General features: G+C 44.2%; 1 protein-coding gene across 9 annotated transcripts in view; it reads right to left on the minus strand.

Annotated features, from left to right (window-relative positions):
- Positions 1-1,052: 1,052 nt before the first annotated feature.
- RAI14 (retinoic acid induced 14) overlaps positions 1,053-21,318 on the minus strand; it is a 92,995-nt gene continuing 72,729 nt past the window's right edge. For 5 of the 9 annotated variants that reach the window (XM_083465804.1, XM_083465805.1, XM_083465806.1 and 2 more), the window contains exons 6-17: positions 20,773-20,830; positions 19,644-19,714; positions 17,785-17,891; positions 16,184-16,362; positions 15,023-15,051; positions 12,170-12,256; positions 10,638-10,698; positions 9,214-9,332; positions 7,165-8,703; positions 6,196-6,345; positions 3,854-3,919; positions 1,053-3,584 (exon numbers count right to left, since the gene is read on the minus strand). In XM_083465804.1, the coding sequence (XP_083321930.1) occupies positions 3,483-3,584; positions 3,854-3,919; positions 6,196-6,345; positions 7,165-8,703; positions 9,214-9,332; positions 10,638-10,698; positions 12,170-12,256; positions 15,023-15,051; positions 16,184-16,362; positions 17,785-17,891; positions 19,644-19,714; positions 20,773-20,830 (2,568 nt within the window). In that variant the 3' untranslated portion in view covers positions 1,053-3,482. Of the gene's footprint in view, positions 3,585-3,853; positions 3,920-6,195; positions 6,346-7,164; positions 8,704-9,213; positions 9,333-10,637; positions 10,699-12,169; positions 12,257-12,809; positions 12,900-15,022; positions 15,052-16,183; positions 16,363-17,784; positions 17,892-19,643; positions 19,715-20,772; positions 20,831-21,318 lie in introns of all 9 variants that reach the window. The other 4 variants (XM_083465800.1, XM_083465801.1, XM_083465802.1 and 1 more) reach the window with 1 other exon arrangement.

Below are 21,318 nucleotides of genomic sequence, written 5' to 3' on the forward strand. Positions count from 1 at the left end.
GCCCTAGCATTCACCCCAGGTACATTGCACACTTACACCAGGACTGCTTCAGAAGGCTGGGTGTGCAAAGAGAACCCAAGGAATGGCCTCTTCAAAGCAACAGCTTTGAAAAGGCCAGTTCCAGGCTAGCAATCCTTCGGAAAGAAACTTAAAAACAAAACTGCTGATTATCACGTCGTCGTTCTACAAATCCATGGAGCAACTGCACTTGGAATAGTGTGCCTAGTTCTGGTCGCCTCACATCAAATAGGATATCGTTGAGCTAGAAAAAGGTTCAGAAACGGGCAACCAAAATTGTCAAGGGAGTGGAGAAAGGTTACAAGATTTGAGGCTTATTGTTTGGAGAAAAGTTAAGAGGAGACCAGACAGAGGTCAATAAAATAATGCACGGCATGAAGAAAGTGGAAAGGAAGTTTTTCTCCCTCTCACATGGCCTTCCAGTGAAGATGGTGGATTTAAGACAGGCAAAAGAAAGTGCTTCCTCATACAGCACACAAACTATGCAATTTGCTCCCACTAGAGGCAAAGATGGCCACCAACTTGGGTGGCTTTCAAAGAGGATTCAACAAAATTCATGGAAGATAAGGCTATGTTCTCTCCCCACTGTCAGAGGGAATGTGCTTCTGAACACCCATTGATGGAAGCTACAGAAGGGGCGAGATGTATTGTGTTCAGGTTGCAGGCTTCCCATGGGCATCTAGCTTACCACTGTGATAACAGGATGATTGCCCCGATCCATCATGTTCTTCTTATGTTCTTTAAATATTTGAGTTTCTTCTCTTGGGTTCACTACAATGTCCCAATCGCTGATATATTTTGGAAAGTGGTCTGTCTGTCTGCTGTGCATTCAGACACCTCTTAACGGTTTCTGACATCAAAGAGCAGTTTTTCATCTATGGTTGGATATAATTGGACACCTGTTTGAGTTCAGATGGCGGACCGAATCTTTCAAACTGCAGTTTTTTGGGGGTTTTTTTGTTTCTTAGAATTCCCGAACAAAACTTATTACAAGGCTGCTAGTACAAGTGTATTAGACAAAAATAAGAGGCAGATTTTTAAAAAAGGGGCGAAAAAAGAAACTGTTTATTTGCGGAATGAAACGTTTGTAAAATTACATACAAAGGACAATCACTAAGCTATAGTGTACAATTTCCAATGTTCCACAATGATAATCGTAATAAATACACATAACAAAACAAAGTAAAAGCTAAGGTTTTTGTCAGGCAACCTACAAAACGGTTCCTCAAGTTTTATACTTGGCAGCATTTCTTGGCATATTTTAGACCTGTTATTTTTTAAAATCTTTTTGTAAGTACTGCAGCAAAACTTTCACATTTCTTTGGAACGTTTAAAAAAAGGTATCTAACTATGAAATATTGTCCAAATTAATAGGTATTAGTTAAACCAAGGAGACTCAAATAATAATAATATTAATAATATAAAGACCCAGGAGATCCTATGCTCTTAATCCATCTAAATTTGGCTGCTGTATAAAATGGTAGGCTAATGCAGCCTTGAGTCCCTAGGTGCTGGAAGACTACAACCCTCATTATCCACAGCTAATATGGCAAGGATCGTGGATGATGGGAATTGTAGTCCAACCACACCTGTAGCCCCAGGGAAGGCTAATTTAGCACATGATAAATGTGGTAGTCCCTCAGGCACTGAGTAAATTGCCTACCTATAGACTTCACTTATTGAAGAGCTCTAGGAATTTCTGCAGCAGACGATAGGAGTAAAACCATGCTGTAAGTTGAAGACACATGACAATCAAAATAGTTATTCCCTTTAGGTACAATGTAAGTTGCTTAGGCTTCTGGGTCTCTCTGACACACAAAACCGCTGTTGCAGCACACGTATGGTATTCCCAATTCTTCTTGAAGGCTTTAAAGAAGGCCCCCCTGATTCTTATAGGAGTGCTCTTGCAAACTGATTTAAAACCTGAAAAACTGCTATTGCACCTGGCTATTTATGTGCAGGTCTCAAACAACAACAAAATCCCCCAGAAAGCTGCAATTCTCATGGTAGGCTGGGAGATGCCAAAGCAGTCATGCTGGTTTAAGCCTGGTTTTGAAAGCAGTTTACAACATGAATCTGGTGTGAAAATGGCTGGTGAAATAGGATAATCACACAGTATACTTAAAATAATAATAATAATAATAATCAAGAGAGAGAGAGAGACACTCTATTGCTGGACCCATTCTATCCATACCTGAGTGTATATCACATACAGAGTTATAAGTGTTATCTTTTTCTGCTAAAGGATTTGTAGGCATGAAAGCAATTTGCAGGAGCACTCCTATGTCATACAGATGTTACTGCTCTTGAAAATGAAAAACGCAAGGCTTCTCTGTGCTTCTTGGTGTTACAACATTTGGCAAGAAAGCTAGTAATTCCTCTTTTGTACGGTATTTGGGCAGTTCTGCTTCAACAGAGCCTTTTCCCAGGGGATTGGGATACCTCTGCTGCATTTTACAACAGCTGGGCGAATGGGGAGAGAGACGGAGAAAAAGGCCACCGCCTAAATCGTTTGGTATTAAAGGCTACTGCAGAAAAACAGAAAGAAGTAGTAGTGTTAAATAGGCAAATGGCTTTAATTACAAAAAGACATTTCTAAATTTGAGGGCCAGTAAAAATATATTGTAGAGGAGATCTTTTACAAAAGTGAGGTTAGGAACTGTGAGACAACAGTGCTCACTGTAAACATCATGAGTTCATTCGGATCCCTTGTTTGTAGTTTGGAACGCTGCGTTTTCTTCCTCCTGAGCTCCATAGCCAATAGCACTGCAACGATTTGCATAGATAGCTTGACCTACTGTTTGATAAAGAAACTGGGGTTTTAGCAGAATTAGCCGTGTTCAAAATTCATTAACCTGCAAGTTTATGCTTTACGTTATCGAGTTAGTACACATCACTGGTCTTGTAGTATGTACAGGCTGTGGGCCCTGTCTTATCAAGGAGGCTCCCCTGCCACACCTTTCAATTAACAAGGCCAAAGGAATTTCAAAATCCGAGTTGCATCTACTGTTATCCTGGACGTTGGAGGGTCTTAAAACCTATGAACTGGTTTGTTTTCCCCTCTTTAGATAACCAAGAACTGAAAAATCCATCGCTTCCCCCACCTCCAGAAGATGCACTTATTCATATCCAAAATGCAACACTGCAAGCCGAGACTTCCAACGGCTTGTACCAAAGGAAGCACTGAGCCACTTTCTAATACTGTAGGTCAGACTTTGACCACCCCTGATTTAAAGTAATGGCAATTTACAGAGAGTTGTACGTTTCTGTTCCAATACACAAAAATAGCACTCTGGGAACTTTAGGTTGGGGGCAAGGGGAAGACATGACAACACAATAGCTCATAATACATAAAAATAAAGAAATAAAAGTGGCAGAGACATGTGACAGCTCCCTCCTGGGGTTGGGGGTGCCGCCAATCAAATCTCATTTTAAGGCGAGTCTCAATCTCTAGAGCAGCACCATTAGGGATCGGCAAAAATCGTTTCACTTTTCTTTTGCGATTGACTCTTGCACATTGTTAAGATCTGTTTGAGCACTTTTTGGACGTCCTCATCCATTTGGCCCTAGAAAGAAATGGAAGATAAAAATATATTAGTAGCCTGTTCAAAACATCTGGGGTGGGGGAGCAGGCTGGGAAAAGATGACTTTAAGAGGTGCTCCTGCCATGTGCCATGTTACAAGACACCCTCCCTCACACTGGAGGGAATGCCTTCAAGAGGATGCACTGGCTGTAGTGTATGCACACACTACCTATTTGCTTTAGTAATATACCGATATAATCTACTGAGTTCTTTAAGTAGGCAAGGGAAATTCCTGAGGAAGGCTCTCTTACCTGCACAGCATACAGCAGATGTGTCCTGTAAACAGAGACTATCTCCTGGTGTTGCTTCTTTGTTTCCTGTAAACAAAGGTAGAGAGTGAACACGCAGGTACTCTTATCACACACTGTATTGTTAAAAGAGTGGGGGGTTAGTTTTAGGGCAAGGGGGTGCTGGTTGCTGTAACCCAGAACACAGCATTGATCCACAGCTGTTCAAGTGGTGGCAAACTTTTGCGTCCAAACTGGTGGGATAAAATACACTTTGTGTGGTGATAGCTCTATGGTCCCTTCTCTATTGCAAATGGTACAGCTGTTTCCCCTTCTGAACCTTCCCTTAGGCCTGGTGTTTTAGAATACAAATCCCATAAACAGTAACAAGAAGGGATGTGCTGCTGGGAGTTGTAGTTCAATGCATCTGGAGGGTACCAGGTTTTCGAAGGCTGCCACAGCTACGCTCTGCTCCTACAAAGGGTTCCAAGCTTACTTAAGCAATGGTGCTAAACGTTTCTAAGGGAAAGTGGAAGGTGAAGCAGCTCCATCCATCCCATTCCACTCCTCTGTTGCAAAACATCCCCATCTAAGGGATATTACAACATCATCATCATCATCATCATCATCATAATTTTTTATTTATACCCCGCCCATCTGGCTGGGTTTCCCCAGCCACTCTGGGCGGCTTCCAAAAGAATATTAAAATACTATGATACATCAAACATTAAAAGCTTCCCTAAACAGGGCTGCCTTCAGATGTCTTCTAAAAGTCTGGTAGTTGTTGTTCTCTTTGACATCTGGTGAGAGGGCGTTCCACAGAGAGGGCGCCACTACCGAGAAGGCCCTCTGCCTGGTTTCCTGTAACTTGGCTTCTCGCAGTGAGGGAACCGCCAGAAGGCCCTCGGAGCTGGACCTCAGTGTCCGGGTGGATACAGGGCTTTGGCCCAATATACCTGAAGGAGCGTCTGCACCCCTCATTGTTCAGTCCAGACACTGAGGTAGGTCCAGCTTCTGGCACCTGCCCTGTGGCACGCCCTCCCATCAGATATCAAGGAAATAAGCAACTATCTGACTTTTAGAAAACATCAGAAGGCAGCCCTGTATGGGGAAGTTTGCTGTTTTACTCTGGTTTTATAATTTTTGGAAGCTGCCCAGTGTGCCTGGGGCAACCCAGTCAGATAGGCGGCAAACAAACACAAATAGTTTGATCCCTCTATATATCTATGTACTATACTTTCCCCCCACTTTCCTCCAAGGAGCTCAAGGTGATGTACAAGGTCAGCTCTCTTTTTACCTTCACAAGTAGATTGGGCTGACTGAGCGTTTCTGGCCCATCCTCACTAAGCGAACTTCATGGCTGCCTTGTCTGAACCAGGGTCTCCCAAGTCCTAGTCCAGCACTCTTAACCATGACACCACATTGCCTATCTAGAGCAAACTCGACATATGGACCCCATGCACTCCTGGTGTGATTTCCTTACCTCTAATCCACCAAGTTGGGTATCAAGGCAGGAACTCAGCACTAGAGAAGGAAACTGCAGTGGCAGCAGCAACAGCAACTCAATACTTCTGTTGCAAGTTGCTTCAATTAGATTGGGGGCCAGGGTGGGGCGGAGGCTTTATGTCCTAGATGTTGTTTGGTGTTTCTCAAACTGGGGTACCCAGCTGTTGTTGGACTACAACTCCCATCATCCCTGTCCACTGGTACTGTTAACTAGGGATGATGGGAGTTGTAGTCCAACAACAGCTGGGGACCCAAGCTTGAGAAACACTGTTATGCGGTGGTTACGAGTGTTGGACGAGGGCTTGCGAGACCATGCTTCAAATCCCCACTCAGCTATGAAGCTCACTGGGGGGACCTTGGGTCAATCACTGCCTCTCAGCCTGACCTACCTCACAGGGATGTTGTGTGGATTAAATGAGGAGGCAGGACGGGGCGGGGTACCATGTGTGCCACCTCGAGCTCCTTGGAGAAAAGGGTGGGATATAAATGCAATGAACAAATAAGCTTAGAATATGCTGGTTGCTCAGAGAACACAGAAACCTTATGGAATCTGGCACTCGTGCCATGAAAGACCACCACATTCTACTGCAGATATAGTAATCAGGGTCTACTGTGCACTCATACTCAATTTACATTGCTATAATGGGCCTACATTCTCAGAAAAGCACTCCAAAAATTCTACATGCAAGCTCCTCACAATTGATTATTTTTTGGGGGGGTGGGGATACAACAAGGGTGAAACCTCTGCATCACTTTGAATGACTAAAAATATAGATAACACCCACTTCCCCATCTCCTGTCAAACCTTGGCAGGTGCAGAGCGCTACTTAATTGCACAATTACATAATCTATAAACTTACAGTCAGCTGGTTCTGTAGTTGCTTGACTTGTTGTTGCAACAGCTCCAGCTGTTGGCTTTGTCTCTTGGGTGTGCCAGTTGAGTAGGAAAGTTGGGACAGGCTGTTCAGTGCTTCCTTCAATTTACTAACTTCCTTTGTCATGTCCATTATCTGGTATGGGAGGAAAGAACAGGGGACAGCGTGCTAAAGGATGGAAGAAAACACAACTTCCCAAAAGCATTTGGCTGAGAGATCTTACTTAATGCCAACCATAGGTTTGTTTGTGGCTTCAACCCTGGCAAATGATTTCAAACATGCAGTGAAACTGCCAGAAGGCATGCTTAAGGAGACACTGGTGAGAACAACTCATGCTTGGAGTAAGGTAAAGGTAAAGGGACCCCTGACCATTAGGTCCAGTCGTGACCGATTCTGGGGTTGCGGCACTCATCTCGCTTTATTGGCCAAGGGAGCCGGCGTACAGCTTCTGGGTCACATGGCCAGCATGACTAAGCTGCTTCTGATGAACCAGAGCAGCACACGGAAACGCCGTTTACCTTCCCGCTGGAGCGGTACCTATTTATCTACTTGCACTTTGACGTGCTTTCAAACTGCTAGGTTGTCAGGAGCAGGGACCGAGCAACAGGAGCTCACCCCCTCGCGGGGATTCGAACCACTGACCTTCTGATCGGCAAGTCCTAGGCTCTGTGGTTTAACCCACAGCGCCACCCGCGTCCCTATATGCTTGGCGTAGATCCCTTGAAATCAAGGGAATTAAGCCCACTGACTTCAATGAGTGTACTCCACACTGAATATTTTGCCTTTTACTCAGGTTCGTGGGCTTCAGTCTATTAGCCTCAGTTTGCCTTCTTTGAATAGGGTGCTTTGTGACCAAAGTGGGCCTCTGCATGGCAACTGTTTTGGATCTACGACATTTTCTTATTGTTCCAAATGTGCTCACCCCACCCCCAAAAAGACTGAGGATCTACCAACCTTCCTATCTTTATCCTCTTCTAGTTTCGAGGAATTCTCAGAGGCCTTTTTCATTTCAAGCAGCTCTTCTTGAGCTTGATGGTACTGATGAAGCAGTCTTTTGACTTCCTGTTCCTTGGCTTCAAGGAGAGTCCGGAGGCTCTCTTTCTCCCCTTTCACTTGTGAAATTTCCTTCCTCAAATGAGCAAGATCTACAGACAGGTTTTCTCTCTCTTTTGTCAAGTCCTTCACTTTGGACAGCATGGAGTTGACTTCTCCCTCTGAAGTAGATCGCAGCTCTTCATACAATGCCCTGGGCACCATAGCTTCGCACACAGCGGCTTCCTCTTCCAAGAGCTCCCTCTGCAGTCGCTGCACCTCGCTTTCCTTGTGCAGAATCTGCATTTTGAGCTCGCCGATTTCTTCTTCCATTTCCTTCAGCGAAGCCCTGAGAGCAGTGACCACCTGGAGATGCTCCGTTATGGAGACAGAGTTCTTCTTCTGGGAATCAACCAGGTTCTGGAGCTGGGTTGCTTCGCTCAACACTTTTGCATACTGGGCCTTCATTTCCAACAGGGCGCCCTCAGCTTGCTCTCTCTGCAAGACGGTGACCTCCATCAGCTTCTCGTGTTCCTCCAGAGGGATGCATCCTGAATCGGCATCCTCTGCAACACCTCTTTTCTTGCAATCTTCAAGTTCCGCCTGGGCTTCTTTGTACAGCTGGGAGAGCTTGCTGACCTGCCTGTTCAACTCGGTGATCATTTGGTTCTTTGCATCTCTCACCTCCTCAGCTTCCTCACCTTGCCCAGACTCCATCTGGCATCTCAGCTTCTCTTGGAGCTTCCTGATCTCCTCCTGTCCCTCCTTGTACCTCTCAATCAGAAGCGCCTTCTCCTGGTTGATGTTCTCAATAACCAAGCAATAGGAGCTCCTCATCTCCTCGCATTCTTCTGCTGACATCGTGCCGGCCGCATCCCTCTCTCTCTCCGCCAGCTTCTCCTCCAGCTCTCTCACTTTCGCTCGGAGCCTCTCGCCCTCTTCTTGCGCCTTCTGCAGTTCTTCCTTCAGCGCCTCGACTTCCTCGCACGTGGCTCTGAGCTCCTGCAGGTCCGCCTCTTTGCTTTCGGAAGCCACCAGGCCTAGCTTCATCTGCCTCTGGACGTGCAGGACTTCCTTCATCGCTTCTTCGTACTTGCTTTGGGTTTCTCTCAGTTTCTGGTTGAGGTCGGAGCCGTTTTCGGAAATGTCAGAGCTGTTCAGCAAGCAAAGGGTATCCAGTGTTCCGGACTGAAGCTGCGTCTCCAAATGCCGCCTCTTCGCTTCTGAGCTGTCCAGCCTCTTTTGCACCTCCTTTAAGTTGTCTTGCAGCTGTCTGATTTTCACTTCGTTACTGCTCGCCTCTTCCTGAGCTTGTGCTAAGCTCAGCGAAGAGCAGCTGATCTCCTGAGCCGCTGCTGCTGAGCTCTCACTTAGCCTGTCCGTTGAGTGATCAAACTCCGCACAGGTGGAACGAGAAGAATCCAGTGTTGCATCCAGGTCTTCTGTCTTGAGTGCGCGTGCCTGTAGAGACAGCAGATGGCAGTATTTAAACAACTACCTTTTTTTGTAAACTCTTATTGTCTTTTCTCATAATAACTTATCCTTTTTGCAGAGATTCGAGAAATAGAGAGGGCTGCAAAAGGAACACATTAACAGAATGAAATAAGATTGAATGCATGCATTGATTTCCAGGAGAGCACTTGCATCTTTCAAATATCGCAGATTTGATTCTAATGTCATATAATGAATTCCAAACCCTCCTCCCTCATCTTTCAAGCAAAGCCCTCTTTGGGTATTCTTTTCTCCATGCAATTAACATGAACACTGTACAGAGAGAAAGCAGGGCTGCCAAGCATGCATTTTATGCCGTGAGCTGCCCTGAGATCTACGGATGAAGGGCGGCATACAAATTTAATAAATAAAAATAATTGGGGCATGTCTACATGGAGGAGATCTGCATGAGCTGGAGCCTTCTGCAAACATGCCCCCAATGTGTTATTGTTCAGTGCAATGGATGCTGCTAATACATACCTGTAATTTTTCTTGCAGTTTCTTATTATGCAAGGTCAAAGATGCAATTTTTGCTTGTAACAGTAAAAGCAAGTCTTGCTGGTCTGTTTCTGAACTTACATCCAATAAACTATCAGCACCTTTAAAAAGCGAAACGGAAGGGGGGAGGAGAGGGAATACAATACAATTTATCATTCTAGGCTTTCAGTCAACACATGGTTAAGCAACTCTGGAAGTGGAAGAGAAGTGGGGGGGGGGGGGGGAGAGAAAGCAAAGGAATGTCTCTACTTGCTAGTCTCTTTTTTGTGAACTAGCCTGCAAATTTTCAAGTTAGCTATTGGACTACGGATGGAGAACCTTTTCCCATTCTCTTGTGGTATTCTGTTATGGGTTACACGCTGGCCGTGGGTGGGGCTCCCCCTTCTCCCTCCCTGCCCAACGGTTGCTACTGAAAAGGATCTCTTGCAGAGAATGAGCTACAGGCTCACGGCTGTGTCACTCTAGGTCTTGAGATTTCTATGGTGAAAATCCCATGGACAATGGAAGTTAGCCTGGGAAATCAGTTTCAGACCAGAACAGCCAATAATACCTCCAGAGATGTGCACCTGATTGTGGAGGCGCTTGTCTATGGAAGCTTAGACTCTTGTGCCAAAGGACACACTGATTGATAGATTGATTGATTGATAGATTGATTGATTGACTGATTGATCAAACAAACAAACAAACAAACAAACAAACAAACAAACACAAACATCTTTGACACTGAGATGGTTACCTGTGTCAAGCAACTTATACATTTTCAAGTAGATGTTATTTATCCACCTGCTTGGGAAAACCTTGGGGCATGAAACTGCTGGGTAGGGGTCGGTGGTTGGCACTGGATGGCGCTGCTTGGCTGCTGTTTTGTTTATGCTGGGGATGATCTTAAATGGAGGTTTTTAACATTGTTAGCTGCCTGGAACCTTTGGTAAAGGCAAGCATAAATATTTTAAATAAATGGCGTTTCTACCCCCTCCTCCTTCCAAGGAACTCAGGATGTTTGATCCTGACACCAACCCTGTATGCTTGGTTAGAATATGAGCGTGTGCATGAATGGCTGGGTCCAATGCCCCTAATAGTTAAGCAGGAGTTCCAAGCGGGACCCCCCAGGTCCAAAACAAAATGCTACTTTTGTACATACTACACTATGCGTAGATTTTTACAAAGATGGCGGAGCCTCCTTCCATGGAAATTTCAAAGCAAGGTGGGTCAAGATGTTGCCAATCATGCTTGAAAAACAATGGGGCAGTGAATTTTACAATCCTAGCATAACAGACCATGATGCCAAATGGCAACTTTCTATGAAAGAAGGCACCTTTTTTTGGTTGGTAGGTTGTTTGGTGTGGGTGAGTAAGTAAGGAAGGAGAAAGTGACAGTCCAGCCAAAACACCTGTCTTACACCATACCTGCAGTACTATCGCTCATCCCATCCTTGCCATCAGAGTGAATGGCACTGATATCTTCCTGCTGAAATGCAAAATACATAAACATTTGTTTAAAGAGAGGGCTAACAACATGGCACTCCTCATCAAAAAGAACAAATACTTGCACATCAAAATCCCGTCCCCCTGTGAAGTAACGGCCAATGCATTTTCGTCAGGAACTGTCACTCAGCTGCAGCTTTCCCAGCTTTTGGAATAGTTAAAAGGCAGGTGTTTGATTAAAAGCAAGCAAATACAATTGCCTACCAAATGTGAACTTAATGGGATGTATTCAACTGAATTCAACTGTAAACCCACCATTGGCCCTAAGTTAGTCATGTGTATTAGTTTCAATAGGTATCCTGAACACAAGATGCTCAGGGCTTTGAAACTAGCCTGGTAGGACATGGGCAGCCAGTGCAGATGTTTCAGCAGAGGTATCACATGCTATTGGCTGTCTGCCTCCATCAACAGTCTAGTGTTGACATTCTGCAGCAGCTGGAGTTTCCAGACCAGGCCCAAGGGCAGCCCCACACAGAACGCATTGCAGTAGTGCAGTCTGGAGGTTACCAATGTTTGGACTACAGCGGCCAGGTTAATCGCAATCCAGAAATGGACATAAAAGGTACTCTTCATCCCTAGCTGACAAAAGGCACGTCTATTGCTTAAACAACTGGTATGTTCTTTGGTTTCAAGAAAACCACTGGCGGCCTAACAACACAGGTGTTGGGAACCAACACAATGGTCTTTTATTAAACAACAGTACTTTTAGGGGAGAGGATTATTCTTTTATTTTTGTCAGGACCACAGCATGGGGGGAAAGAGGGAAGTCTCCCCTTGCTGATGTGCCGTAGCCCTAATATTGACTGCCTCCCCAAAGCTGCTATATAATAATAATAATAATAATAATAATAATAATAATAATAATAATATTAAAAAAACCACTTTTATTTGTATCCCACCCTCCCCGGCCGAGACTGGGCTCAGGGTGGCTAACATCAAATATATAACATTGGTATAAAATCAAATAATAATTAAATTACCTCCTAAAAACAAGCCAGGATCAAATTAAAATCTAATTAGATGGCTTTCCGCAGGATTAGGGTTGGGAACAGTAAATGTTCATCAGGCCCAACTGTTTACGCTGTTCTTATATGGGCCTGTGAGAATGCAGGGAGGCCTCTTTCATACTAGTTCTTATACAAAAAGAGAAGGGGCGTCAGGCTGAGCCCTGACCAATGGCCTGGCGGAACAACTCCATCTTACAGGCCCTGCGGAAAGATGTCAAAGACATCAAAAAAGCAAGACGTAACTTCCAACAATACATTTCACATCGCAGCCCCCTGGGTTTTACTGATTTCCATCTACACTTCCCTTTGAAGAGCTTTAAGTCACAATTGTGAAGCTTTGCTCTCCTTCCTTGGGGTGATGAAATCTTTTTGTCACCTTAAGCAACTCACTACAAACACACAGGGTTTACATTTAGCCAGAAGCAAGAGTTGAAAAATGGAGCATACCTTGGATCCGTGCTCAGCAAAGGAAGGCTGGCCTTTCCCAGACACTGGGGTTGAAGTTGTTGAATGTGGAGAGGACAGGTCGCTAAGCTGCAAAAGATGAATGCACTTCAGAGACACAAACTGCCTCTTGCTAGCAGAAGTCATTGCTCTCTGTTAGTTCAATACAAGCAAGACAACACGGAAGTTGTCTTTAGCCAGCGGCAGCCATGCAGTCAGACAATCGCCCAAGCAACGGCTCAGTTTAATATTAAACTTCTTGTTAAGACGCTATGAGCTCCTCATGTGCAAAGCTGGTTTGCATCCATCCAGGGGGAATCTTAAAGCCGATTGTTAAAAAGCAAGACTGTCACAGAGTTTAATGCGTGTAGCACCTTTATAAGCTCTACTGCTCTAAACTTAGGATCTGGTCATATTCCCAACGGCCCTCCTGCAAAGCGTAACCAAGATGGGCTTTCAGACAACAGACCGTCCTATTTCTATCCTTATGAGAATTCGCCCATGATACATGAGACGCGCATTTTTAAAAAAGGATTTGCACAAAGCAAATTTAACCAGCTCTATTCCCGACAGGACATTCCTCACCCGCCCAGCCCCGTCTAGACATTGCAAATGTGTTCAAGTTGGACTTAAGCTCTTTTACCTGGATAGGACTGACAGGAGGTGGTGGTGGGGCTTTGCGTTTTTTTGGAGTTCCACTTCTTTCAGAACTTAATCTACAGACTTGGTCATGCTGGAAGTGTCACAGGCCAGAAAAGGGAGGTCTGTTAGTTTGGTTAGTAAGGTCTGCTTTAAAAAAAGTTCTTCTTTTTTTTTTTCCTTTTAAGGTACAAGAGATTTTTATTTTTTTAAAGCACATTCATGCCTCAACTCATTCAAAAGTACTTCCTCTATATGCAGGGATATTGCACATGCGCAACCCTGAGCCCACCATGCCCCATTTTGTAACATGCTTCATTACATTAGATGGAGTGAATAAAGCGAACCCTTTTCCCATGGAGCAGTGATCTCAAAATGCACTGCTCTTCACAGCCTCAAGCAATTTGCTAACATTTCTCCTAAATGCCTTTCTCCCCCCCCCCCCCCCAGGGAGAGAGAGTTTTCCTTTTTGTTTACTTCTATTCCAGGGTCACTCGTGTTCATAAATTGCTCAGAGAAGTGGCGAGGAATCTGTCGCCCTCCAAATGTGGGACTAAAACTCCCATCAGCCCCAGCAAGCATGGCCCAAAGGTCAGGGGTGATGGGAGTCGCTGTCCCTGGTTTAGGGGCCTTTTAGACCTGCCCCCAAACTAATTTTTTTGCAACAAGTAAACACCCTGTGAATGTCAAAATCATCTGCACCAGCCACTTTTCTTCTCTACTTCTTGATTTGCCTGCATGCCACCCAGATCATCAACCAGATCATCTGTAACTGCTGAAATCCATAAATGGGGAATTCACACTTGGGTCCAACTGGCTGCTCAGATGAACATCCCCTTTCCCCTCCCTTATTATGGAAGCTGTACATGACCACTGAAGCAGCTCTGCCATTTTCTTCAAGCTTACTCTTGCCAAGCAATTCCTTAAAACCAGTAAGACTCAGTCAGCTATTTCAAGGCATCAGGAGGCCATACTGAGTTTGTTTGGATAAAACAGTAAACTATGGTTTGGCATTACATGTGCTGGCTTGGGGTTCGTGGGATTCCCTCTGGCAGTCATGAAATCAGAAACTTTCGCTTCCAATTTCAATTAGCCACAGTGACTCATTAGAGCCAAACCAGAAGCTATGGTTAATCTTAACTATGGCTTACAGAAGAGTTAGGGTAAGGATAGAGTTGCTGGACTCCAAGTCCCATCAGCCACAGCCAGCATAGCCATAGATCAGGGATGGTGGGAGGTGTAAGCCATCTGGAGAGCTAAGGGTTCCTTATCCCTGTTTTGGGGAGATCAGCTAGCACTGTGCAAACAATGGGCTGAAGTTGACTTGTTTCCCTACGCCATAATTAAAGTTAACAACAGATTGTCCTATTTCAGTAATTTAAATTAATTTTTTTAAAAAAGGAATCAAAGGCTTTTGAAGTGCTCCCCATGGCTGTGTCAGAAGAAGGGCGAGGAGTTGCTCATAAGCTCAAGGATTGTTCATGTAAGGCCAAACCACAGTTTAACATTATGTCCAAATGAAACCAGTGTGAGCCTGTTTCTTCTGAAAGCGAGTCAGTTTTCCATGTCTACCATTAGACCCTAGTCTACCATTGGACTTGCTGCTCTGACGCAAGGCTGTGTGTTAATAGCAGCCACAGAGTGGTTGGTGAGCAAACAGCCCATGGTGCTGGGAGAGAAGGCTGTAACGCTTCACTGTGCCATCCCCTCACCCCAATCAAAATTGCCCCATGGTGGAAAACATACAAGTACCTTACGCATGTCTGCATATTTACCCTTATGGGCAAAGCAACTTTGGAATGGAGGGGGATATTCAGGAAAATGGTGCACAGAAAAGCATTAAACCTTCTCCTTCCAGTACTTCAAGTCTCATCTGATTTGCAACTGCTCCATAACTATTAACTTATTTTAAGGAAATGCTGGAGATTCCCATCACAGACATGTCATAACATAGCAAGTTTTGCCCTGTCCTTACAAAGGATATGAGAACATTTGGGTTAGAGATAAGAGGAGACAGCTATCTCACCAATACCATACAGATATCAATGAAAAGGAACTATCTATGAGTTTACTAAAACTGCATATGCTTCTGGAACCACTTAACAAAACAAATCACTTCCATTATTACTTTCTTATTACTTTGTTTCTTTTTTTCAGAGCTTGAGGCTAATTGTTATTATGGTAATAAAGCATTTCTGATTCTTTTTTCCTTTTTACCTGCTTTGGCTTTGTTGGTGACTTGAAATCTGTAGATGACAAAACAAAACATTGCCTTTTAATCGAAAACCTGAGATATCTTCTTTCTGCTTAAGAAATTTCCATTCGGATCCTAAACTTAGGAAGCAGGCCCCTTTCTTCATATGGATTCAGATGCAAATAAGAATACTTGAGATCATAGGCTGGGAACCGAGCATTTACTAAGGACTTATCAGCTGAAGCCAATGCATCTTTGAAGCCTAGCCTTCTTTCCCGCGACGGGGTGAGCTCCCGTTGCTCGGTCCCTGCTCCTGCCAACCTAGCAGTTCGAAAGCACGTCAAAGTGCAAGTAGATAAATAGGTACCACTCCGGTGGGAAGGTAAACGGCGTTTCCGTGCGCTGCTCTGGTTCGCCAGAAGTGGCTTAGTCATGCTGGCCACATGACCCGGAAGCTGTACGCCGGCTCCCTCAGCCAGTAGAGTGAGATGTGCGCCGCAACCCCAGAGTCATCCGTGACTGGACCTAATGGTCAGTGGTCCCTTTACCTTTAATCAGCCGAAGCCAATATATCTTTGAAGCCTAGCCTTCTTTCCACAATGTAATAATCTTTTTTGTGCACAGAGAGACACGAGGGCACTTTCAAACAAGCAACCCACTTTGGACAGACCCAAGATAGCACATTCCTCTGACAGTCCAAAGACCAGGCTGTGTGCCAAGCTCAGTGCTCTGAGCAGCTCTACCAAGGGTGGTAAAACAGAGACTAAGAGAATGGACAGAGTAGCTCAGCTGGTAAAGCATTAGACTCTTAATCTCAGAGTCGTGGGTTTGAGCCCATGGTGGGCAAAAGATTCCCTGCATTGCAGGGGGTTGGATTAATGACTCTTGTGGTCCCTTCCAACTCTACAATTCTATGATTCTATGAGTCAGCATCCTGTCTTCTGGCATAGACAGTCCAGAAAGTTTGAGTAAGAACCTCATGCCTCCCCAGGTAACCCCTACAGCAGGGGTGGGGAATATGTGCCTGCCCCCAAAGATGTTGATGGACTCCAACTCCCATCATCCCCAGCCAGCATGGCCTATAATCAGGGATCACATAGTCCAATATCATCGGGGCGGGGGCACAGGTTCCCCATCCTTATCATAGGGAATCCTACCACGTAATTTAAGAAATGTAGACATACCAGCATCTTGAACAATTTTCAACTGAAGGAGATTCTGAATCCCTGTATTTTCAGAGACTGCAGCATAATGCAGGGCATTGTGTCCAAGCGCATCCACCAGGTTTATGTCTGCACCTTTTCGGACGAGGACTTCTGCAATGCTGAGGTTTCCTGCTTCGCACACCAGCATCAGAGCCGTCCTAGAGCAAGTTGGCAAACAGACAACATAAGGAGGAGCCACAGGCATGAGATTAGCAAAGCAATAACATCCCCTGAAGATACTGATGTTATAAATATGAAATTGGGAACTGATAAATATGTAATAGGATGAAATCCAGATTGGAGGGTGTCTAGGAAGTCTTTTAGCAATGTAAAAACACCAGGGAATAAGAAGGGGGGGGGGGAATTCTTTTATTTTGTGTGTTTTTATTGTTGTTAAGTTTTTATGTTGTGTTGAATGTAATGTTTTTCTTTTGTGTTTTTGTCTATGTGTTATAAGAGAAAACTAATAATTTTTTTGGGGGGGGGGTTATTTTCCCCTCAAAAATAAAAATTAAAAAATAAATAAAAATAACACCCCCTGAAGGTTGTGAGTTTGTGGCTCATTTGTTATCCTACAGGAGACGAGTGCCTACAGGTTCAAGCAGCAGAAGAAGACTGGGCAGTCAGCTGAGTCCAGGAAGTGGAAAAAGCTGACAGGCATTCCTCTGATAAGATGACACTCTGCTACTCCTGCAGAAAGTAATGGTCATCGTGCCATCAACAAAATTTGTCCTGACTTGTATTTACAGTGTATCTATAACTTGATCTACAGTAAGAGATCACTGCAAGACAGGGGAGGCTCCTGAGAGTGAACCAATAAAGCTTTCCCTAAGAGGTTGAGCCATTCATGCATGCTGCAAAGGGCTGGATGAGTCCCATCTAGTCCAGCATCCAGAAAACGGATGCCTAAGGGAAGCCTGCAAGTAGGACCTGAGTCCAATGGCACTTTGCGCAGTTTTGGCTCCCAGCAACTGGTATTCAGAAGCATACTTTCTCCGACAGTAGAGATATGACATAGCCAGCCGCTACTGATAGCTTTACTCAAAATGAATATGTAGGACAGATGTATCTGGCGGACAAGATCCTCCGTTGACCATATAGCCACACAGAATTCTGCTTGACCATAATTTTGCCGGAAGAGCTTTTTTTTGCAGCAGCAGCAGCCTGTGTCAACCCAGTCAAGAATTTTGTATCTCACTGTAACCTGCCTCTGGATGGGGAAGAGGCATAATGAGTTCTTGCAAGCAGGGGAAAACATCAAAAAGGATACAGCTTTGACAACTTTATTAGGCTGTGCCTCGAGATGTCAAATGCTGCAAAACAGCTTCTCTGAAAGTCACGGAGAAATCGGTGACTTTAGAAGAACCAGAAAAACATGCCATCTCTTGCATGGCTTTTTGTTAGCTTTCAAGCTAATAAATATAAGCAAGAAGTTCAGTGACAGCTTAATTGGACCTAAACCACAACGTAATATATTTAGCGGTGAAGAATCTAAAATCTGTTCTCAGATTAGAAGGAGATCCTTAGACCTGATGAACCTTGAAAAAGTTTGTGAGTACTAAGAGTAAGTTTATTTGTACCTTCCATTTTTGTCTCTGGAATTGATGTCTGCGCCATGCTCCAGAAGGTATTTGGTTACTTCAGCGTGGCCATTTTGTACAGCCAGTAACAAAGGTATATTCCCATCCTATTTTTAAAAAATAAAAATAAAAAAGAGATTAAACACTATCAGTTATTCAGTAGATTTAAAAAAGATTAACTTCAGAGAATGTAACTCTTATGTGAAAACAGGTGTGCAACCTCCTTTAACAGGTTCTCAAAATCTTGCTGTCTAAGGGACAATAGACAACAGCTAGCCATGCAGCAATGCATGTAAAACCCCACTGCATGACCCTTGTTGAGTTCTGAGCTCCCGTTACTCATGGGCTCAACACAGCACCTATAAGCCCTTTGCTGCTCTCAGGATCAGAGCACAGTGGTACCTCGGTTTACGAACTTAATCTGTTCTGGAAGTCCGTTCTTAAACCAAAACCGTTCTTAAACCAAGGCACCCTTTCCCTGCCGCTGGTGCCCTTCCACCGTTCAGATTCTGTTCTTAGACCGAGGTAAAGTTCTCAGTCTAAGTAGAGGTAGAAACCTGTTTACAATTATAAAAGAATATTTAAAAATAAAAGTGGGCAAATAGGGGGAATTTGAAATGCTAAAGAAATTATGTAAGGATGTAAGGAAGTCAATTGGGAGAAGGGGGAGTGTCAAAGACTCAAGAGAGTCAAAATATATGTGATGACAAGTGAAAATGTTAATTGATTGGTTTTTAAAATGAAATTCAATAAATATTATAATAGACCAAAGTAAAGTTCTCAAACCGGGACACTATTACCAGTTTTGTGGAGTTTGTAAACCGAATTGTTCTTAAACCAAACTGTTCTTAAACCGAGGTACCACTGTATATGATTCTAAGCACTTAACAAACCAAAACTCTAATGTCACTGAGTAAGGGATGGCCAGGAACCAAAATACCAAAGAAAAGCTAAGATGAGACTTTGGTAAGTGTTAATCTTTGTGCATAATGGGATGTGCGTGGAGGAAATGGGAGAAGCCAGCTACATATGGCTCCCTCCCTACTGAGCTGTTTCCACTCAAGCTCAAGGTTACTCGCTTTCCTCACAGGAAGACTGTCACATGGAAGACGGAGCAAGCTTGTTTTCTCCTGCCGGTCCGGAGGGTAGGGCTCAAGCCAATGGCTTCAAGCTACAAGGAAGGAGATCCAACAAAACATTGGGAAGAACTTTCTGGCAGTAAGAGTTGTTTGAGAATGGAATGGTCTTCTTCGGCAAGCTATGGACTCTCCTTCCTTGGAGGTTTCTAAGCAGAGGTTGGCTGGCCATCTGTCATGGTTACTTTAGCTGAGATTCCTGTATTGCAGGGCTTGAACTAGATTGCCCTTGGGGTCCCTCTTCTAACTCTACGATTCAAGGATTCCAAGCCTTTCCTACAGTGTAATAAAAAGCTCAACATTAGGCATGCACACCTGCCATACTTTTGAGTGCTGGTGCAGAATCAGAGAGCAATATAAAAGGCTCGTTCATACCTTAAATGGGAGATAAATTTTCTACTTATTCACTGCACGTTTCTGGTTAGCACTGTCATGTCTGACTAGGAAATGATATACGTGGGGACATGTGGAGGGGGTTGCAACCGAGCAAAGTGGTCTGGCTCATGTAAATGTGCTGATCGGGCCTCCCACACAGACGTCACGCGTGCTAACTGGAAGAAATACAGTGAACGAAGAAGAAACTCATTTGCTGCAGACAAGAGGGAATCTCCCCTGCTTAGAAGATTTAAAAACGAGGTTTCAGAAACTAAAGTACACTGCATAGCTTTTAAGGTTGTTGTTTTTTTAACCCACTAAGTTATCCATGAGATAATGATTACATACCACATCTTTGACATTAATTGGACACTTGTGTTCACACAGGAGCTGAGCTACTTGAAGGCAGCCACAAGCAGCTAAAAGAAGAAGAAAATGAGAGTTGCAAACTTAGAGCCAGAGCAAACACAATAAGGAGTCCCATAGCACCTTAAATACTCTATTGTGGCATAAGCTATCATGGACTATGCTGTAATAAGTTGTTTTAGATCTTCAAGGAACTGCGAGATTAGTTGTTCAAAACTCCTGCAGGGTCCATACCACTGGAGAGATTTTTCCAGCCTTGCTGAAACCACGCCAAACCACATTTCTGCCACCCCTTATATAACAAGTGGCCCTCCAGCTGAAGTTTGGCTGCAGGTGCTTTAGACTACAACATCCAGCAGCTCGGCCAATGGCCAGGGAAGATGGGGGTTGTAGTCCTACAACATCAGCAGGGCACCAGCTTGAAGAAGGCTGATATAGTTCTTCATCCTGTCTCCAACAATGACCAACTAGAATTTCCTGAAAAGCAGTGTATGAGAGGGAGAAAGAAAGAAAGAAAGAAAGAAAGAAAGAAAGAAAGAAAGAGCCAACCATCTACTCTTAATTCTTAGGCACTCTAAGTAAGACTGCCCTTGAAGCTCTGACTAGTGAGAATGCAGCTGCAAGAGTATTTCTAGCTGATGTTATACGAGGCCAGCTTTGCAGCGTCTGTACTGGCTACCTATCTATTAACTGGGCTCAATTCAAAGTAATAAGATTAACCTAAAAAAGCCCTGAACAGTTTGGGGCCTAGATACTGGGCAAGATTTAGCGAAGTTGCTGCATGTGTAGAATGAGGTCTGCTTGTGCAATGGGGTGTTTCCTCCTCTCCCCCCACTGAACTTCCTAAATCTGCTTGGGGGAAGGGGAACAAGTAGGGTGAGTACAGGGTGGGGAGAAGTCCCATTGCATGAGTGGGGCAAGGGAGGCTGCTTACAATCTCACTGATGACCACAGTTCATCACAGAGAGGCCTGGAGCTCATCACACAGGGACCCTATTTGTGCCACCCTTATGGAACTCCCATTGTGAAGGCATGGATTACGTAGGGTGGACCTAACAAGGTCAGGGGGCGGGTATGGGAATATGAAAGAGAGAGGGAGTAAAAATATTACCTGCATAGTGTAAAGCTGTCTTCCCAGAGCTATCAGTGCTCTCTGGTGGACATTTAGACTGTAGGATGACAAAAATGAGTCTTTTAGCAAGGCATGGAGCAAAAAGCATTTTGAAGTTCATTGCTATTTGGGGGGGAAATACTTTTGTGGAATACGAAGAAAATTTAGAGAACTACCTAGAGCCTTCTTTAAAGACTGGAGAAAAAGTAACATGAAGGTTCATGGACCCAGGTTTCATTTGGGGTTGTATCCAACAATGATGTCCTGCTCACACAAACATTTCTTCTTCCCTGCCTCCTCCTCCTCCCGCATATGATTGTGAAAGTTGGGGAATACCCAGAACTGATTTGTGGGTTTTGGAGGAGGAGGAAAGTCTTTGCACGATCACAACAACTGTCTTGGAGACACCCCTTGGTGGGTGATCAAAGCCACATGATAGCAGTTTGGGGCAGTTTGTCCCTGACTGGTTAAAATAAAAGTACATGCAAAGGGATATGAACAATTATATGAAATGTATTCCACCTGTTTTTGCATTGAAATCAAATG

This window comes from Podarcis liolepis (assembly GCF_965112155.1).
Source record: "Podarcis liolepis genome assembly, chromosome: 11".
Classification (NCBI taxonomy): Eukaryota; Metazoa; Chordata; class Lepidosauria; order Squamata; family Lacertidae; genus Podarcis; species Podarcis liolepis.